General features: G+C 38.4%; 1 protein-coding gene and 1 non-coding gene across 3 annotated transcripts in view; both read right to left on the minus strand.

Annotated features, from left to right (window-relative positions):
- The window catches only part of PTPRR (protein tyrosine phosphatase receptor type R), a 310,632-nt gene that overhangs the window by 14,139 nt on the left and 276,448 nt on the right, over positions 1 to 20,045 (minus strand). For both annotated transcript variants that reach the window (XM_004602668.2, XM_004602669.2), the window contains 3 exons: positions 12,480 to 12,590; positions 10,505 to 10,662; positions 5,272 to 5,385 (listed from right to left, as the gene is read on the minus strand). In XM_004602668.2, the coding sequence (XP_004602725.1) occupies positions 5,272 to 5,385; positions 10,505 to 10,662; positions 12,480 to 12,590 (383 nt within the window). The remainder of the gene's footprint in view (positions 1 to 5,271; positions 5,386 to 10,504; positions 10,663 to 12,479; positions 12,591 to 20,045) is intronic.
- LOC129399283 (U6 spliceosomal RNA) lies at positions 9,281 to 9,387 on the minus strand. Its single transcript, XR_008627034.1, has one exon. It is a non-coding gene; the product is annotated as a U6 spliceosomal RNA (small nuclear RNA).

Consider the following 20,045-nt stretch of genomic DNA (forward strand, 5'->3'; position numbering starts at 1 on the left):
CGATGGGAATAAAGTTATAATCTGTTAATGCACTTCTTTTATAAAATTTTATTTTATTTTTATAAAGTTGTTCATGATAACTTTTTATATTCAATATTCCAACCCATAAACATTATACCTTCCTACCAATTTTCCAGGCTGGAGCGATAGCACAGTGGGTAGGCATTCGCCGTTCTCACAGTGGACCCATGTTCGATTCCTCCGCCCCTCTTGGAGAGCCCGGCAAGCTACGGAGAGTATCGTGCCCACACGGCAGAGCCTGGCAAGCTACCGGTGGTGTATTGGATATGCCAAAAACAGTAACAATAAGTCTCACAATGAGAGACGTTACTGGTGTCCACTCGAACAAATCGATGAACAAAGGGATGACAGTGACAGTACAGTGACCAATTTTCCCAACCACCATCCAAGCCTGCCCCAATAGCAGGCCCTAAATAATTTATTTTGTATTGCTTGTTATGAATAATTCGCTAAAAATGATCAAAAAAGATTTTCTTAGAAGAGAGCATGTGGAGATCATTGTACCTCACGCTGGAGCAATTAAGCCCTTGTATAAGAAATTACTAACAAGTTACAGTTAAGCCTTGTGCAGTGTACTTCTAAATTCAAATAAATAGAATACCTGTGGGTGCCTGGCACTGCATGTATATTCCCATTTAAAAAAATAATAAGTTTTTTTTTTTTTTTTTTTTTTTTGCTTTTTGGGTCACACCCAGTGACACTCAGGGGCTAATCCTGGTTCTGCACTCAGGAATAACTCCTGGTGGTGCTTGGAGGACCATATCAAATGCCGGGGATTGAACCCAGGTTGGCTGTGTGCAAAGTAAATGTCCTATTCACTGTACTATCTCTCCGGCTCCCAAGAAGTTCTATTTCATTAATCAGTTAATTTATCTTTTGCTTTTTGGGTTACAGCTGGTAATGCTCAGGAGTTATTCCTGGCTCCTCACTCAGAAACGACTGCTGTGCTCAGGGAACCATAAGGTACTCTGGGGATCGAACCCAGGTTGGCAGCATAAAAGGCAAGCAGTCTACCCACGGTACTATTGTTCCAGCCTCAAGAAATCCTACTTTAGATCAAAATATGCTCAAAAGTTTTATTACAAGAAGAGCCACAGACTCATGAATTTGCAGTAAGAACTGTAGCATCTATTAATAGGAGTTGCCCTAAAGCCAATAAAAATAATGTCCTGCCAGAGAATGAGGAAACAACAAATGACTTTGTCATTGCCATTACACTGGACACATCCCATCAGCATAAACATATATCTCTCATCCAGACCATGTGACTAAAAAAAAGGTTTTGGGGTCACACCTGGAGATACTCAGGGGTTACTCCTGGCTCTGCACTCAGGAATTACTCTTGGTGGTGCTCAGAGGACTATATGGGGTGCCAGGGATCGAATCCGGGTTGGGCACATTCAAAGAAGTACCTTACTCACTGTATTACACTCTAGTCCACCATTTGATTTCATTACTAAACTACAGACTTTTATCTGAGTATAAATTGCCTATATTTGTCATGTCCGGTAACACTAATAAGCACTAGATATTTTTTTGTCTACCACCATCAGACATTTGGAGTAGAAGTCAGAAGTTCTGTATTGTAAAAATGTATGTATTTTGCTAGCTTCTTAGCTACATGCCATTGGGTAAACTTCGGTTTTAAAAATGAGTTACAGGGCCCAAAAGAGTGCTCAACATGCTCTGTCCATGCTTGGTTGGTCCTGGGTTTGGTCCCCAGCATGGTCCCCTAGGGGGACCTGTCAGGACCCATCATCCCAAGCACTGGCCAGGAATAATCCCTGAGCACCACTGGGATGAGCATCCCCAAACCAATAGATAAGTAATTAAATTGAATATAAAATTATGATAGGAAAAAGCTGAATAAGAAAAGACACAGAAGGATGGAGATAAGTAAGTAAGGAAAAGAAGAGAGATTTGCTTTTCATAGTAGTTAGGGGAGTGCGGAAAACAAGAGACAAAAAAAGAGGAAAATCTTTGTTGATCCTATTGAATAAAAGAAAGCAAAGGAAAAATATCTCAAGGAGAGTTTTAGGAGAGGTTTGGTTTTATAAACAATCAAGCATCTGCTCAGAGAAAATTTATTTACAAGGGACCTTGATTAATGAATCAGAGTGACTTTGAGACATACATAGGCAGTCATTCAGATCCTTGGAGTTCGAAACCCATAGATTTTAGATAAGCAGAGACATTCAATATGTTTTCAAGATCTTATCAGGAGTAAAAAGGCAAGTCTTGTGGGAAGACCTTGGAAGTGATGGAAGTCGCAGGTTAAAAGTGCTGGCTGGCCATTTGCTTTAGGAAGGAAGGAGCAGATAGAGGAGGCATTGTGATATGGTATTAAAAAAAATGTATCCGTGATTCTTTTGAAAGCTAGAGGACAATTTGGTAGACTTGATAGGGGAAGGTGGCTGGGCAGTGGTGGGGTTACAAAGGTAGGTGGAGGGAGGTGGGATTATGGGAAGGTAATAGGCCCGATTCAACACTAGCAAGAACCAAAACAATGATCAAAGCAAAGCCAGTTTCCCAAGATGTACTGAATTGGGTCAGGGGAGGCAATAAACTGGTATCAAGCCTGTTTGTTTATTTTTTACTTTTTAAATTGTTAAGGGGCTTTTGGGACACATACAGTAATACTCCTGGCTCTGCACTTAGGAATTATCCTGGTGGTGTGTGGGGGACTATATCGGATATCTGGGATTGAATTTGGGTTGGCTGCATGCAAGGCAAATGCTGTTGCCACTGCACTATGGCTCTGGCCCTGGGAGTCAGTTTAGATCATGCAGGATCTGTTGTTTCTGGAGTTTCAACAGTAGGGAAGCAAGGTTGAAGGGTATGCATTAGCATCCTTGGAGGAGTTGGAGTTCCCTCTAAAAGCTTTGTTATAAAACCCAGCACACAGTAGGTGCTCAGTTGAATGAATCTAATAATCTGCCTTTGCATTCAGGCGATTCCAGGTCAGAGGCCCAAGTCCAAAACACAGCTGGCCCTCTGTATTATGCCTTCATAGATTTATCTATCTAAAGCCATCTTGTTTATTCTTTACTTGTTTATTGTCTCTTAACCACTCTCAGCAAAGCCCTCTAAGAGAGCTGACCTCACTCATCTTGTGCAATTCTGTACTTGTATCCATGCCTTAGCTCCACACAGTAACAATCAATACTTGCTGCAGAAGTAAAAGAAGACAAGCCAGTTTCATATTTTAGGCAACTATTCTTCCACACTGATGTGCAGAGGAAGGTTTGCTGCTCAGGCAACTCTCTCTGCGCCTGTTCTCAAGGATCATGTTTACCTTCCCTGTGTAGGGCCTAGTTATTCATTCACCCAGGTGGGCTTTGCCAGAAGCCAGAAGAGCAGGAGTTTCTTGTTCTATTTATTTCACATGAACAGAAAACATCACAAATATGACTAAACCATCTATCTATAAAACCAACTTTTTCATTTATACCCATTAAGACAACTAAATGGAAAATAAGTGTTGGCAATGGTATGGGGATGTTGTAATCCCTGTGCACTGTTGGTGGGAATATAGCATTGTAGCACTGTAGTCCTGTTGTTCGTCAATTTGCTCGAGCGGGCATCAGTAACATCTCCATTGTGAGACTTGTTGTTACTGTTTTTGGCATATGGAATATGGGTATCTTGGCAGGCTTTTCCATATGGGTGGGATACTCTCGCTAGCTTGCTGGGCTCTTTGAGAGGGATGGAATAATCGAACCTGGGTTGGCTGCGTGAAAGGCAAACGCCCTTCCTGCTGTGCTATCGCTCCAGTCCAGTGGAAATATAAGTGTGAAAGAGTATGGTCAATTTTATCTTAAAAAGGTAAAAGTAGAATGTCTCTATGATCCAGCAAATGCATTTTTTAGAAGAATCTTGCACAGCTATTTGTATAAGTTCACAGTAACCAACACATGAAAATCAGGGATTAGAACAGTGGGCTGGGCTTGCCTTTGCATGCATCCAACCAGTAGTTGATTCCTGGCACTTCATATAATCCCCTGAGCCCTGCCAGGAGTGATCCCTGAGCACAGAGCCAGGAGTAAGTCCTGAGCACTGTTGGGTGTGACCCCCCCATAAAAATATGGAAATCATACAAGTGTCTATCAGTGGATGAATGGACAACAAATAATAATGAATCAATATATGAAATATTATTCAGCTTTATAAAGTAAAGAGATATTGTGTTTTGTTGGCTAGTTCTGTATCTGTGTTTGGGGGTCACTTCTGACTGTATATAGGGAACTATGAATTACCAGGAATTGAATCTTAGTATACCATAAGCCATACACACACTCAGTCTTTTGATAAATCTCTCTAGCAAAGAAAATTTTGATGCATCCCATAAAACAGATGAATCTGGAAGACTTTATGTGACCTAGTAACAAATAAACAAATAATGTGTATGTGTAATTCCACTTACATGAGGTACATAGACTAGTTAAATTCACAGATAGAAAATAATGGGAATTTCAGGATCTAGAGGTGGGGAGGAGAGAGGAATGAAAGTTGTTTAATGGGCATAAAGTTTTGCAAGATCGAAAGAATTCTGGGTTTGATTGTGCAATTAAGGGAGTGCAGTTAGTACCGTGGAACTGATATACTTAGAATTGTTTCAGATAGTAAGGTTGTTATGTGTGTTTTTCATATTTAAAGAAAAGTGGACCAGTAGCCAGAAAGATAGTACAGCAAATAAGACACTTGCCTTACATGCAGTTGATTCAGGTTTAATCTCTGGTGCCCTAAATAGTCCCCATCTGGTCACTGGGAGTGACCCCTGAATTCAGAGCCATGAGTAAGCCCTGTGTATCACCAGATGTGGTCCTCAAGACAAACAAATAAACAAACAAAAAATCAGACTAAAGAAAAAGATTTTTGTAGTATGGCATATGCCTAATTTTAAAAGTGAAAATCTGAAAGTGGATAGTTCAATGAGGTCAAATTAAAATGCAGTGCATATATAAAGGAACAGGGATGCAAGATTAGTAAAATAGCTTTCACCACAAGCAGCTTGAATTACATAAACTTGTTTTAAACTCTCAGTAGTGCTGCAAATAGAATTTTTGATCACTTATTTTTTCTCTTTTTTTTCTTTTCTCACTTCTTAACATAATGCATGTTCCTGAGCATTATATACAATTTCTTTAGAGATTCAGGACTTTAGATCCTGTGGATACTTTCAGTCAGGAAGATTAGACCAGCCAGATACTGTGGCTCTGAAGTCCCCATACTATGCAGGCAGACACTCACCTGTCCACACGAAGCTGGCACACAATGCTCAATGCATCAACAACACCTTCTTCTTTCAGCTGTCGGCAACCAATGGATGTAGCAATAAAACATCCCGTTCTGCCTATCCCTGCACTGGAGAGATTAAAAAAGACAAAGGTGAAGGAGAAAATTAACAAAGGGAAAAAATAACAAAGGTAAAACTTTCTTTCAAAAGGGTACTTTTTTTTTTGTTTTTTTTTGTTTTTGGGTCACACCCGGAGATGCACAGGGGTTACTCCTGGCTCATGCACTCAGGAATTACTCCTGGTGGTGCTTGGGGGACCATATGGGAAGCTGGGAATCGAACCCGGGTTGGCCACATGCAAGGCAAACGTCCTACCCCCTGTGCTATCGCTCCAGCCCCTCAAAAGGGTACTTTAAATTTGAAACAGCCCTTAGAAAATAAAACACCTTTAGCATTATTCATAGTATTACTAAAATAATATGGTACTGTTATAGTACCATACAAATAATATGGTACTATTTATAACTACCATATTATTTTAGTAATAGTATGAATTAGAACAACTATAGTTCTAATGTATTAAGTATTATAAATCTGGATCCATATTAAGTACTTATACTGCATCTTTTCATTTGGTTATTATCTGGTAGTATGAGTAGGAAGAATAGTGAAAAAGGCATTGCATTTTTATTGTTTGTTTTTTGAGTCAAACCTGGCAATGCTCAGGTATTATTCTTGGCTCCACGCTCAGAGATCACTCCTGGCAGTGCTTGGGGGAACTATATGCAATGTTGGGGATTGAACTAGAGTTGGTCACATGCAAGGCAAACACCTTAACACCTATTCTCTCTGGCCCTGATAGTAATCACTTTACAAAAAATAACTGGGACTTAAATTTAGGTGAGAGATAGGAAGCAAAAAGGAGAAGAAAGACGTAGTTTCAATCCCAAATGTGAATCTGGAGGACTGGAGTTCACCAGTGAAATAGCAAAGTTCAAAGGAAAAAGTACTAGAAAAAAAAAGAAAGAAAAAGAAGAAGTACTAGATAAGATTGATTTAAGGATGGGGTTATTTTGTCTTACATATAATGATGTTGGAGAGTCTAATAAATAAAGATTCAGTTTTGTTTATGAGAAACTATATGGCCAGAAGCACATATTTACAAGTTATTTATATCCAGGTATTAGTTAATCATGAAAGAGAAACACTGGTAGTTTTTGCCCATTAATCTACTTTATATGGGATGCCTTTCTATCAGCTCATTCTTAACCTCTCCCTCTGCCTCTGTCTTTCCATATATATCCATCTGTCTCTGGATGTATATTTATCTCTGCTTCCTCAGTACTTTCAAATTGCAAACACTAACCATAATTATAAAATTATTTCTAGACTCCACATCTAAATTTCCTAAGTTTCTTCTAAACTCTATACTGGCATCTCCTATTTGGAATGCAAGATATTACTATTTTGTGCTTGTTTCAGTTTCATGTATTTTAACGATATCCAAAGCAGAATTAATTACCTTTTTCCTCAGTGGCATTACCAATCACACAAATTTGCAGCATAGAAATCTTGAAGCCATGTCTAACATCTTTTCCTCTCTCACTTCCCACATCCAATCTGTTACCAATTCTTAATTTTCTATCAGCCCAAAGCACTAGCCCTTGAAATTCATGCTTTTATTTCTGTAGACTGATCACATTTTTCAGTAACTCCTCATTTCATGATTAGTAGGGATGTTGTTATGATTTCCAAGTTTCAAATCTTTTCTTGAACTAATTCAAGATACACACAGCTGCTGGATTCACTTCTCTAAAATAGGGCCGAATCATAAAATTCTCTGCTTGAAAACTGTAAGTGGTTTTTTAATAATTACAGTACAACGTTTTTTAATAATTACAGTACAACGTTTTAATAATTACAGTACAACAAGCTACCAGGATGTTTGTGGCTTTGCATAATATGAGTGTAACTAAATTTCAGTTTTTTTCCTATTGTGTAATCATCCTGTATTCTTTATGTTTTTGTTTGAATTTACATGGCATTACAAAAATTTATTTCCATACACCCTATTCTCAGTATGGATTAATCATATACTTCACTGGGATGCTGCTACTAAAACTTTCCTTCATCACCTGGAGGCCCTGTCCAAGCTTTCCAATAGCTTCTCATTACATAGCACTGTCTGCACTGTCGTCCCATTGTTCACTGATTTGCTCGAGTGGGCACCAGTAATGTCTCCATTGTGAGACTTGTTGTTACTGTTTTTGGCATATTGAGTATGCCATGGGTAGCTTGCCAGGCTCTGCCGTGTGGGCAAGATACTCTTGATAGCTTGCCGGGCTCTCCAAGAGGAATGGAGGAATCAAACCCAGGCCATCTGTGTGCAAGGCAAATGCCCTACCCACTGTACTATTGCTCCAGTCCTTACACAGAGGGAAAAAAAAGTTCCTAATCTCGCGCTCTTCAGTGAGCAACAGAGGTCAGTAAATACCTTGAAACTGCATCGTTCTTTTGTGTTAAATTTCCTCTGTCAGAAATGACCACTTCATTATTAAAGATGAAATATTGTCATATTTTAAGACTTTGTTCTACATTATTCTAATTTTTAGAAGACTTCTTTAATCCTCATATCTTGAATTAATTTCTCCCTTCTTGGCACTCAAATGGCATTACTTCCCATGTTTGGCACTTGCTTTTGTTGGATATAAATGCAAAGGAATTCAGGGGTGTAATAGGTCCCTTTTAACTGAAGTGTCTTTTAAAAAGTTTATTTCATTAACGAGAATTTCAACTATACCCTTTGGATTGGAGGCACTTTGGTAACTATGAACGGGAGAAACTATTGCATGCATGAGAATGGCAGAAGTTGAAAGGAATTCTGCATGACAGGTGATATTATATGCAACAATGAGAAGAACATTATTTGAGAAATAATAGGAAATAAGGCATAGGTCTAAGAAGGTACATTGGGGCCTATAAAGAATCTTCTTTGGAAAGTCCAGAGGTTCACATTTCATTTCTAAATCATACTACTCTTAAAATTATTATTATTATATTATATTATTATTTTTAGATTTGATGAAAGCTATAAACTTTAACTCCCTAGAAAAATTCACAAAACTTTATGTCTACTAATTTCTCCATGCAGTTTTAAGGTATTTACTGACCCTTGTTGCTTATTGATAGACCCAAGATTAGGAACTTTTGCTTTATGTAATGGGAAGCTATGAAAAGTCTAAACTGGGCCTCTAGATGATAAAAGAGGGTCTTAGGACCAGCATCCAAGTAAAGCATATGAGTAGGCCATACTGAGGATAGGGTGTCCGGAAGTGGGGTGGGTATTTGCAATTAGCCAACTATTTCTCGAGTACAATAATGAGGTCAGAAGGGCTGAATGTGGGTGGTAGAAAGGAAGTGATGATTATGGGAGAGATTTGAAGGGAAAACCAATCTAGTAATTGACTAGATAGTGGGGCTTAAGTTTAAGAGGAGGCCAAAGATAACTGTCAGCCTTAAATGTTGGATGCCTGGTAAAAAGATGGTCTTATTCTTGAAAATAGTAAACAGAAGGGGAGTTAGTTTTATAGGGGAAGTGGTTAGTTGTTTTAGATATCCTGAGTATTTTATGATTTTGGGCAGGGAACAGTTCTGATCCTAAAAAGTGGTCACTGGGATTGCTTTTCCTCTCCCCCAAACTAAGTTTAGAATAAGGCCTTCTCTGAAAACTAGGCAATAATACCTTTGGATAAATAGATTTAGACCAAATTTTATTATTTCTTTTCTTTTTGGGGTCACACCTGGTGATGCACAGGGGTCATTCCTGGCTCTGAACTCAGGAATTACCCCTGGAGGTGCTCAGGGGACCATATGGGATGCTGGGAATTGAACTTGGGTCTGCCGCGTACAAGGCAAACACCCTACCTGCTGTGTTATCGCTCTAGCCCCCCAAATTTTATTCTTTTTTTTCTTTTTTTTTTACAGTTTTCTTTTTCTTTTTTCTTTTTTATTCTTTTTTTTCTTAATAGTATGGAACGCTTCACGAATTTGCGTGTCATCCTTGCGCAGGGGCCATGCTAATCTTCTCTGTATCGTTCCAATTTTAGTATATGTGCTGCCGAAGCGAGCACCCAAATTTTATTCTTAAACCGCAAAGGTTCACAAAAATGAGGCTAATATTATAATTAACATAATCTAGTTTATCAAAGATATTTTAAAAAGCTATCTTGTAAGACATGGAAGATTAAACCAAACATGTTACATTAGTAAAGTATGGTGAATAAATATCTGATTCTATAAATAAAAATGTCTTTAATTTGGGCACAGTAACAGGAAAATAAGGGGAAGAGATATCAGTTATAGGAGAGCTTTCAGCCTGACATGAAGAAATGGAAGCACCCATTTCTGTGAAGTGCATAGCCCCCCAGCACCCACGTTCTGCTAATGCTTCTTTTCCTTTCAGTGAGCTACTGCTTGCCCACCTCTCAACTCAGGCATTTATTTCATCTGTTTTTCATGAATTAACTTAAAATATCAACAGTTTTTCACCAGATTTGGACATAATAGCAAATATCATGATACGAACCAAATATAATTTGAAAGGAATCCCCCCAAATCACTTATACACATACATACACACACACACACATACACACACACACACACACACACACACACACACACACACACACACACACACACACACACACACACACACACACACCCAAAACCCCATGCTAGTATAAATGAGAGTAATGAGGTTAAATGAATCAGTGTGTCTCCAAGTAGAGGACTGAATAAAGTTTCCTGTACCCTGAAGTGACATTTTATTTTTTTCCTTTTTTTTCCCTTTGGTTTTTGTTTGGGGGCCACAACTGGCAGTGTTCAGGGCTTACTCCCGGCTCTACACTCAGGGAATCACTCTTGGAAGACTTGGAGGACATATGGGGTGCCAGGGATCAAACTGGGGTTGGCTGTGTGCAAGGCAAGCATCCTACTTACTGTAGTATTGCTCCATGAAATGGCATTTTCTGCATTGTGTAGCTGCTTGCTAAAAATGCTGCAATAATATCACTTCATCTCAGTAATATCATCTGGATCAAGGCACAATTATTAGGATGCTAACCAATTTCCAGGAGTATTTACTTTATTGACAAAGGTACAAACAAAGAAAACTCAACTTGTGCCCTCTCTGACTTTATGAAGAATGAACAGTGGCTCAGGCAGAAAGGACAGTTGATGTCTTACCTGCAGTGGACAACCACAGGCCCTCGGCCTGTGGAGGCCAGCCGGTCTTCTTCTACATCCAGCATGAGCTGTAGAAGGGGTTGGGCGCTGTCTGGAGTCTTGTGATCAGGCCATGAGGTGTACCAGTAATGCTTCACATGTTGGGTGTGACTTCCTTGCTGAAAATAGCAACCACCACCAAATGCCTCATTTACTTGTAGAACCAAAAGTCATCCAAAGCACAATACTGAATGCATTCTATCACTCCAGTTTTGCTGGGAATTTAAATAAGTTGCCAGCAAATTTAAAAGGACGGGAGATTTTTGAAGAATCCCCTTTCACCTTGAGAAAACTTTACGACGAATATCTTAATGTCAAAGGTTGATGGCTTATCTCTATTAAGTGAGAATACTTAATACAGAAACTATCTTAACAGTGCTAAATACGCCTTTTTTGTAATCAACAAAATGGGACATGAACACATAGTTAAGAAAAAAAAGGATATATTGTTTCCTCCGCTTATAACATCCCTGCCCGATCACTCAAACATATTAAACAATATATGAACATACAATTTTCCATTACCTATGTTAAAATTTCTACACTTATCTCAAATTCAAATGTTTAAAAGCATTGGGGAATTGAAGTGGTAAATTTTTTATCAGGAGTTGCTGAATAGGCAATGTCTGGTGTAGTAGGGCCTGGGCATGTGGGAAACCCAGGGCCAGTTTGGGGCTTAGGCATGAGAAGGGCGCTCAAGACATAAATGAAAAGCAGATTTTAGTATGTGTCCTCTTACTGTGAATTGCTCCTTAGTCTACTTCTGTGATGATTTTGTTTCTAGTAGTGAGGGTTAGAACTTCCCAGATTTATTTGACTTACTGCTCTTTTTTTTTTCAGAAAAAAAAATCACTTAGCACTCACCTGAACCAATTTTTTTTTCTTTTTGGGTCACACCCAGAGATGCTCTGGGGTTACTCCTGGCTCTGCACTCAGGAATTACTCCTGGCAGTGCTTGGGAGACCATATGGGATACCCAGGTTTGGCTGAGTGCAAGGCAAACGCCCTACCCACTCTGCTATATCACTCCAGCCCCTGAATCTACTTTCTTAAGCATATAGAAGACCCTCCTCACTCCTCATATCACTGGAAGCAGCTACTGCCCTTCCCCCACCCACCCTTGGTTCTGACACCCCCGGGGGTGGTATCACCCACTTTGGGAAAATTTGACACTATTATTCTCTAAAAGCAAAAAAAACATAGAAACCACCCACAGGATCTACTGTCTATAAATAAAATGATTTTTATATGACGTATGTAGTCCTGGGAAAGTCCCTACAAATGACTGTAACTCCAAATTCTGGAAGATGCCATCAACATTCAAACTTATCTTGCTTCCTGTGGCTATCCTCAAACACATATTTTTATTTTCAGTTTCCAGAACTTTTTTTTTTGCCTTTTAGGTCACACCCAGTGAATCACAGGGGTTACTCCTGGCTCATGCACTTAGGAATTACTCCTGGCGGTGCTCTGGGGACCATATGGGATGCTGGGAATCGAACCCAAGTTGCAAGGCAAATGCCCTACCTGCAATGCTATCGCTCCAGCCCCCTTCCAGGACTTATTTGGAGCTGCTTAGAACCAAAGTGACATTTAAAAAATAAAATCATGGCAAAGTCTTTAGCATAGCCTTCAGCTTAAGGCATTCAGAGTTTAAAGCAATGTTTTATTTGTGCAAATTAGAATTTCAGAGTATCCTATTTTGTCAACTTTTTAAATGCATACTTATAGTAATTTATTATTCCATACACTGATAATAACTGAAAATTAAGAAATATGTAGGTGAATATTACCATTTTTATTTGACCTTGACATTATTTAATTCGTTTAAATTGTATCTATAGTACCTATTAGAATTAATACAGTAATTTAAAATAAAAATGTAATCTCCCACCATCACCCATTTTGTAGGTGAGCTGTAGTATTGGAATCTTACCTTTAAGACAAGGTTTCTGATGGTGTAGTTATCACATTCATTTACACTGATAACCAGAACCTCGACTTTCCCATATATTCCTCTCTTTTCTGGCCAGTATAGTACACATTTCTGGAGAGGAAGGAAAAACACAGAAAATATTCACGGCTTTCATTGGCCTTGAAGTGCTTTTTTACTCAAGCATCTGAAACATTTTAGTTTAATAATCAAAATAAAAAGTGTCAAGTTTACAATCCAGTAAATGTCTTAGAACAGTTGAGTTATAAGTTTTAAACAAGGTGTGTAAATTTTATTTGAATAAATGTGCTCTTTAATAAAGTATCAATTTTCACTGTAGATGACGAATCATGTTGCCTCCCATCCTATACAGGAAACAATGAAGGTGAAATTTTCTAAAACTTCAACGAGAAATGAAGAACTAAATAAGAAAATAAATTATAAAACCAAGATTCAAATATGTTTATGTTTGTCATGTGAGGATGAGGAGTCACAAATCCAAAGGAACGTTTTCTCGGAGTGATGAAGCAGATCCTGCTTCATCAAATCAGTGCTGCAAAAGAGGGCCAATACTTGTCAGACGTCACGTACTGAAATTTCCTTAGAAGTAAGGTAGATGTGGCTGTGGCCATCATTATTACGCTCATGGTGATATATTCCTAGGGCCCATGGTCTTTCCATTTAGGGAGTCTAATAAAAAATGTGTAATGAAAGTATATAAAATATTTTTATAATGAGGCTCCTTTGCAGAGTTTTTTAAAAGTAGTACTATTGCAAGCAAGTAACATACTATGTTAATTGTCTTTGGGCTCAGAGAGCCAGGGCCCAAATTTTGTTTCCACCACTTATTAGTTATGAATTCATAATCAAGATACTAATCTTTCTAGCCTAGGTTTTTTCAAGATTTAGGACATAGAATACACTTAGGACAAAGCTAGGTACACAACAAGCATGTAAGACATGTTACTATGATTGTAGTTATTAATTTTACAATTACATATCATAAATCTATAATATATAAATCTATATTTATAAATCTGTCATTGTAAAATTATAGATTATGGATTTTAAACTCAAGTGATTAGATAATTACATATTAGATAATATAGTATATAGAATACTACATGCAAGCAACATTATAAAAACTATGAAATATGACTGAAGCAATATAAAACTCATTATTTTATCTTTTAAACTATATATATACATGTTTAGGTATGTTGTATATATACATATATATGTATGATTTGTTTTAGCACACAGGGGGTTGTCCTGGCAGTGTTCTAGAGACAAGAGGTGCCAGGAATTAAATTGGAGCCTCCTGCATGCAAATTATGTGCTCTGTCCCATTAAGCCATCTCTCTCTGTCAGAACTAAAATTATTTTTACACCATATTACAATAATTGGGAATGTTAAGTGTGGGCATAAGTGTTTTATTTAAGGTACCCAGGGAAGAGATGCTAATTTTAGAAATACGTTTCAAAGGCATTGGTTATTTTCTTCCAAACACACACCTGTGCACACACATTCATAGAGAAATTTCTTTACTTGTTGCCTTTAGTAGCCTGGACACCTATTTATTCATATCTATGTCAAATGAATAGGACCACCCACTTAAAAATGAAGTATGAATGGATTCAAAAAAACAGCAAGAGACTTAGAGGATTATAGAACTCAAGCAGAAGACCCGTAAAACACCAGCAAGGCACGTCCAGGGCTTCATCCTGCCAAGTACCAAATACTCTTTGCGAGAGCCGCAAGGACGTCACTTCACCTACTGCATTCACTGATTCTTTCATTCGCATAATAAAAAAATGTTTTCATCCTCTATGTTCTGGTCCTTTTCCAAACCAAGTAAATCATTGCACATCTACTTACATGCCACCCCACACCCAAGACTGGCAGGCAGGCAGGCGAAGGGCTGACTCCGGCTGACATAACATTAGGGAGAGAAACCTTTTAAACATAGAGCAATTTATTTTTCTCCTCACTTTACAAGTTGCCAAATGTCTAAAAATTTCCCAGCTTGTGTTATAAACTATACTAACCAATACGCCTGCGTTCTTTCAAAGGAGCATCAGTTATTTCGCTGTAAGAACCAATCTACTGTGCATCTTACAACCCTCCCGGATGAATCCAAGAAGAGTGACAAAGGATCTTGAAAAGGTATTGAGCAAAGAAAAGCATTCAGTGGTCCAGCAGTCTGGTGTCGGTGGTCCATTGTGGTCGACAGAGCTGCAGTAGCAAGCCCCTCTTTAAAAAGGCGGCTCCTGCACCGGGTAGGTAAAGCTGCACCGTGGCTCCCAACAACAATGTTCCTAACAGCTTGGATTCCTACTTGGTAAATGGAAGTGCAGCTCGCTTTTCTCTCAAGCTTGCTGGGGCCCTCTTGAATGTTTTTCTTGACTCCTTACCAAAAAAGCAATTGGCAGCCGACTCCCACTAGACAATGCAATGTGACTGGTTCATTCAAACAACCCTTAATTAGCATCCCATCTCCTTTTTGAAGATACAATAGCTTATTTTTACACACTGAATACATTCCCCCGCCCCTTTGCAGAGAACACAGAGAGAAAAAAAAGACCAGATAAGTAAGGGGGTTTTTAAATATGAGATGGAGAAAAGCTACAAATGTAGTTTTTTTCTTCCAAGAGCTTAAGCTAGGCTCACGTGATTTTTGTGAAGAGCTTTTTAGGGTTTCTGCATTGTGGTGCTAACAATGGTATGGAAGAGGTAGAAAATGCAAGGAAGAATAATAATCTTTTACAGATAATATTGTGAAGGCACACTAATAGGTAATTCAGAAAAACATGCTATTGAGCAGAACCCCAAATCATCACTTTTCTTCCGCTAACTGGGCTTATCTTTTCACTAAAGTTTTCTGTTAATCCAAGATCTCATAATTTGGAGGACAAAAAGAGGTTTTTACATGGTGATGGGTTTCTAATGCAAACAAGCAATTAGAGAAGTCTAATTATAAAGATTCTGGAATTGGCCAATTCTTCCTAACCAGGGATTTATAGCAAAAGCAGAATGCAGTGCAAAGCAATGCAATCTCATTTTTCTTCTCTTTTCTCCCTTTGACCTTCTCTCTTATCCCTACGAAATTAAGGCTCTTTGTGTATTAAAAAGAAGCTCTATTTAGTATTTTAGTTGCCTGTAAAATGTATTTTTATTTTTCTCTTATATTCTGTGCATTAAAAATAAAGATTTTTGCCCTCCTGCTGCACGTATCATTTGTACAGTGGCTCTAAAGTAAACAAAAAGATGCTCAATTTAGTTTGGGTTGCATTATTAGCATATGAGAGGCATAGAATGGGCCAGATTATTTAAATTTATTGTTTCAGTTATTCTAGTGTTCCACCTACACATTATTAACATTGGTGCATCAATTTACCGTAAAAAGTACCTTCACTGGGCCAGAGATTTAAGTCAAATGGTAAGAGCTCATGCCTAGCCAATACAGAGCTCTGAGTTTGTTTCCCAACACAGTATGGCCCTGAACCCTCAGCATTGCCTGAGCACTGCTGGGATGGCCTCTGTAAAATTAAATAAATAAAAGTAACTTCTCCAGCATTCTAGCAGCTAATCCCTCTACAATCATTTGATTTAGGCAGAGCAGATGGTAGAACTGCAGAGCAGATTCTATTATAATTAGAACCATATTTTTACTGTATCATTTTATAGCAAAAGGAAACGGATGCTCAGATGTTTAGGTAGAGGTCTCTGAAATAATTCCCTTTGGACTGAGCTTCCAAGTAAATATCACACTTATTTTATTTTATTTTATTTTATTTTATTTTTTTTTTTTTGGGTCACACCCGGCGATGCACAGGGGTCACTCCTGGCTCATGCACTCAGGAATCACCCCTGGCGGTGCTCAGGGGACCATATGGGATGCTGGGATTCGAACCCGGGTCGGCCGCGTGCAAGGCAAACGCCCTACCCGCTGTGCTATCGCTCCAGCCCCCACACTTATTTTAATATGCCTTTTTTATTAAATTGAGGTGACTTGACAATGTGCTATTATTTAAGTGTGAGGTGCACATTATTAGCAATCAGCTGGAGTATACAGCAGTTTACTTTGTATTTTTGGTTTCCATAGTGTCAACCTCTTTTTCTTTACCACGAATGCCTTTCTATCCCTCTGCAAAATACACTGGATGTTCACCAAATTATATTTATAATCAAAGTTCTTTAGAGCCTTTGTTTTCATTATTGGTCTAAGAATTGCTTTTTACATGGATCAGTAATCTTTTTTCATGAATCTTTACATGAGGTGTAAAGAAAAAGGAATCATTCCATGTAGCAATTGCATAAGGTGAGTTTTTCATAAAGAAAAGTAAAGAAAATTACAGGTTTCCAATCAGGTATAGGTTCGTCAGTTATAAAAATGCAAGGTTTGAAAATGTACGTGAGACTGTGCATTCACACTGTTCTTTTGTGCGGGGGAGGGAGAGGCCAAGGGGAAGTACCAGACTGTGTGCAGGACTTACTCCTGGCTCTGGGTTGACACAAGGCAAGCACCCTACCTGTTGTGCTCTCTTTCTGGCTTAATGTTCACACATTCTACAAACTTCTTTCCTTCCTCATTTTGATGAAACAGAATTGGAAAATTTTAATGATGTTTAAAGGAATGATTTACACATGATTTATACAAGCTATGTGATCTCAAACTCCTGTTTTAGACCATAGTAAAAAAACAACCTAAACCTAACAGAGTGAGTCCTGTAATAAAACCTGAAACACATGTTAATATGAATACATATATGTATTTTAAGATAAAATGAAACATTAGCATTTTTGTTTGGGTGTGTTATTCCCGCTCTGACTTTCCTCCCCCCCTCACAACTGTGTCAAATAAGAGGCCTTTTAAATATAGCTAGAAGCAAAGCAGCAGGCTGAAGTAATTGACTCTAGACTAGCAGATTAAGCTCCAAGTGTAAAAAGTTATATTTGAAATACAAGTGTGTTTGAAATGGCAGGTGAGTCATTTTGCTTGGAGATTGGCAGCTTCTGAATTTCAGATCAGACTTCAAGACTCAGGCCAGCTTGACTGTCAGACTTGGGCACACAGGATATGAGATCAGTCTGCTCAGCATTGCCCGGCCTTCTTTGTCAGGCTGTTTCTCTACCCAACTCCTCTAGCGCTGGTTCTCTAGGAAAGCTGAGTGTCACCGACCAGTCTGTACTGTTTGCATGCCACGTGGCTCCTCAGACGTTCTGAGCTTGGTTTGCCGATTTCTTCTCACTTTTGGCACAAAGCACAAAGTGTGGTGTCCCATGCCCACCCCATCCTTCACAGGCTGAACTCTTACGTGAGTGTGACCCTCCCATTCAAGTCCCAATCTACATTTTCAGTCGGTTCACTATTTTGAATGAAGAAAGTCAACAGATTTTTTAAATCGAATCAATTTTTTTTAAATTAAAATGTCTTTCTTTCCCAAAGACAGTGGTTAGAGGTTTTTAACCTAAATTTGGAGAACTCTTGCACTATGCTCTTCTCCACCACAGTAACTACTGACACTGAAGTCTGTTCCCTTCTCATCAGGGGTGAAAAGCAGATTTGAGAAGGGCATGAGAAATCATAAGGAGGATTAAAACAATATTTACGTAATGTGATTCTAATAACGTTAAGGTTCACGCTATTGAGGGATGAAGTTACTGTACTCCACCACCACCATCCTCCACCGTTGTCCCATGTTACCCCTAGTTTGGTCTTTCACTTTCCCGCTCTTCCCCACTCTGCTTGGTAATCAGTTTTGTAATCTGAGACCAAGGATTTACCATTGTTCAGTACTGTCTTCTCTTGCTTGATCTCTGTATTCCACAGATGAGAGATATAATCTGATATTTTCTTCTTCCTGTGATTTATAGAGCATGGGGCTCTCCAGTTCCAACTTCATTGCAGTGAACTGAATGACTTCATCCTTTTCTACGGCAGCATCATATTCCATTGTGTAGATAAGCATGGTTTTTATCATTTCTCTGTCATTGGACCTTGAGAGCTTGTTTGGGACTGGATCGATAACACAGCGGGTAGGATGTTTGCCTTGCACACGGCTAACCCAGGTTTGATTCCTCCGTCCTTCTCAGAGAGGAGAATACCCTGGCAAAATACCCGTGGTGTATTCGATATGCCAAAAATAGTAACAACAGGTCTCACCATGGAGACGTTACTGGTATGTGCTCTAGCATATCAATGAACAATAGGACGACAGTACTACAGTGCTCTGTCATTGGACATTTGGGTTGTTTCCATATCTTGTCTATTTTGCTAACTGCTATAATAAACATAGGTGTGCATGTATTTTTTCATATTAATTCTTTTATGTTTTGGGATAAATGTTAAGAAGTTCATATGGGAATTCTATGCTTACTTTCTTATTTTTTCTTGGTTTTTGAGTAACACTCAGCAATGCACAGGGGTTACTCTTGGCTCTGCACTCAGGAATTACTCCTGGCAGTGCTCAGGGGACCATATGAGATGCTGGGGATCAAACCTAGATTGGCCGAGTGCAAGGCAAACGCCCTACTCGTTATACTATAGCTCCAGCACTCCAATTTTAAGACTTTCTATGTATATTTGTCTAATCTTTTATTACCCAATATGAACACAAATTTTTGTTAATTTTTTTTTGCTTTTGGGTCACACCTGGCGATGCACAGGGGTCACTCCTGGCTCTTCACTCAGGAATTAACCCCTGGCTGAGCTCAGGAGACCATATGGGATGCTGGGACTCGAACCCAGGTCGGCCGCGTGCAAGGCAAACGCCCTACCCGCTGAGCTATCACTCCAGCCCCTTTTGTTAATTTTAAATTAGAGAAAAGATGTATTTAATTAGTTGCAAATAGAACATAACAGCATAATTTATTTTCTGTTATGATTTTATTAAAATTAATTTTCACTTTAAATGTACAGATTAATAAATTCTACTTTATTTTCAGATATAATCTACTTACATATTAAATAGTCACTCTTTCCTACCAAATGCATCTCAAGTTCTTTGATGAAACTTAAGGTAAATGTGAGTTAAAATGTATTACACAACCATCTTTGAATATTATGTATATATACATATATGTATATATACATAGTCTTTTTTTAGGGGGCCACACCTGGTGATATTCTTGGTTACTTGTTTTGCACTCAGGAATTACTTTTGTCAGTGCTCTGAGGACCATATGAGATGCCAGGAATTGATCCTGGCTCAGGTGCATGCAAGGCAAATGCCCTACTTGTTATACTATTTCTCAGGCCCCTGATTTGTTTAAATAACATATATTTATTGCTGTCTGATTTAATGAATTATTGAACATCTTCTTTTGTGTCATAAGACTTTAATAAATTCTCTATAAATTTTTGAACATATCAGGAATAGTAACTAACAAGAAAATATTAGACTGACAAGAGTAAAAATGGTATTAGTATAACACTTTTAAATATATGATATATTGTACTAAATTTGAAATATTCCCTTCTAAAGTCTTTGAAAAATAAGGGGCCCTTTATTCATATTTTACAGAAATGAAAATTGAGATGGAAGAAGAACCAACCAAGTTCTGCC

Source organism: Sorex araneus, chromosome 10, assembly GCF_027595985.1.
Source record: "Sorex araneus isolate mSorAra2 chromosome 10, mSorAra2.pri, whole genome shotgun sequence".
NCBI classification, from domain to species: Eukaryota; Metazoa; Chordata; class Mammalia; order Eulipotyphla; family Soricidae; genus Sorex; species Sorex araneus.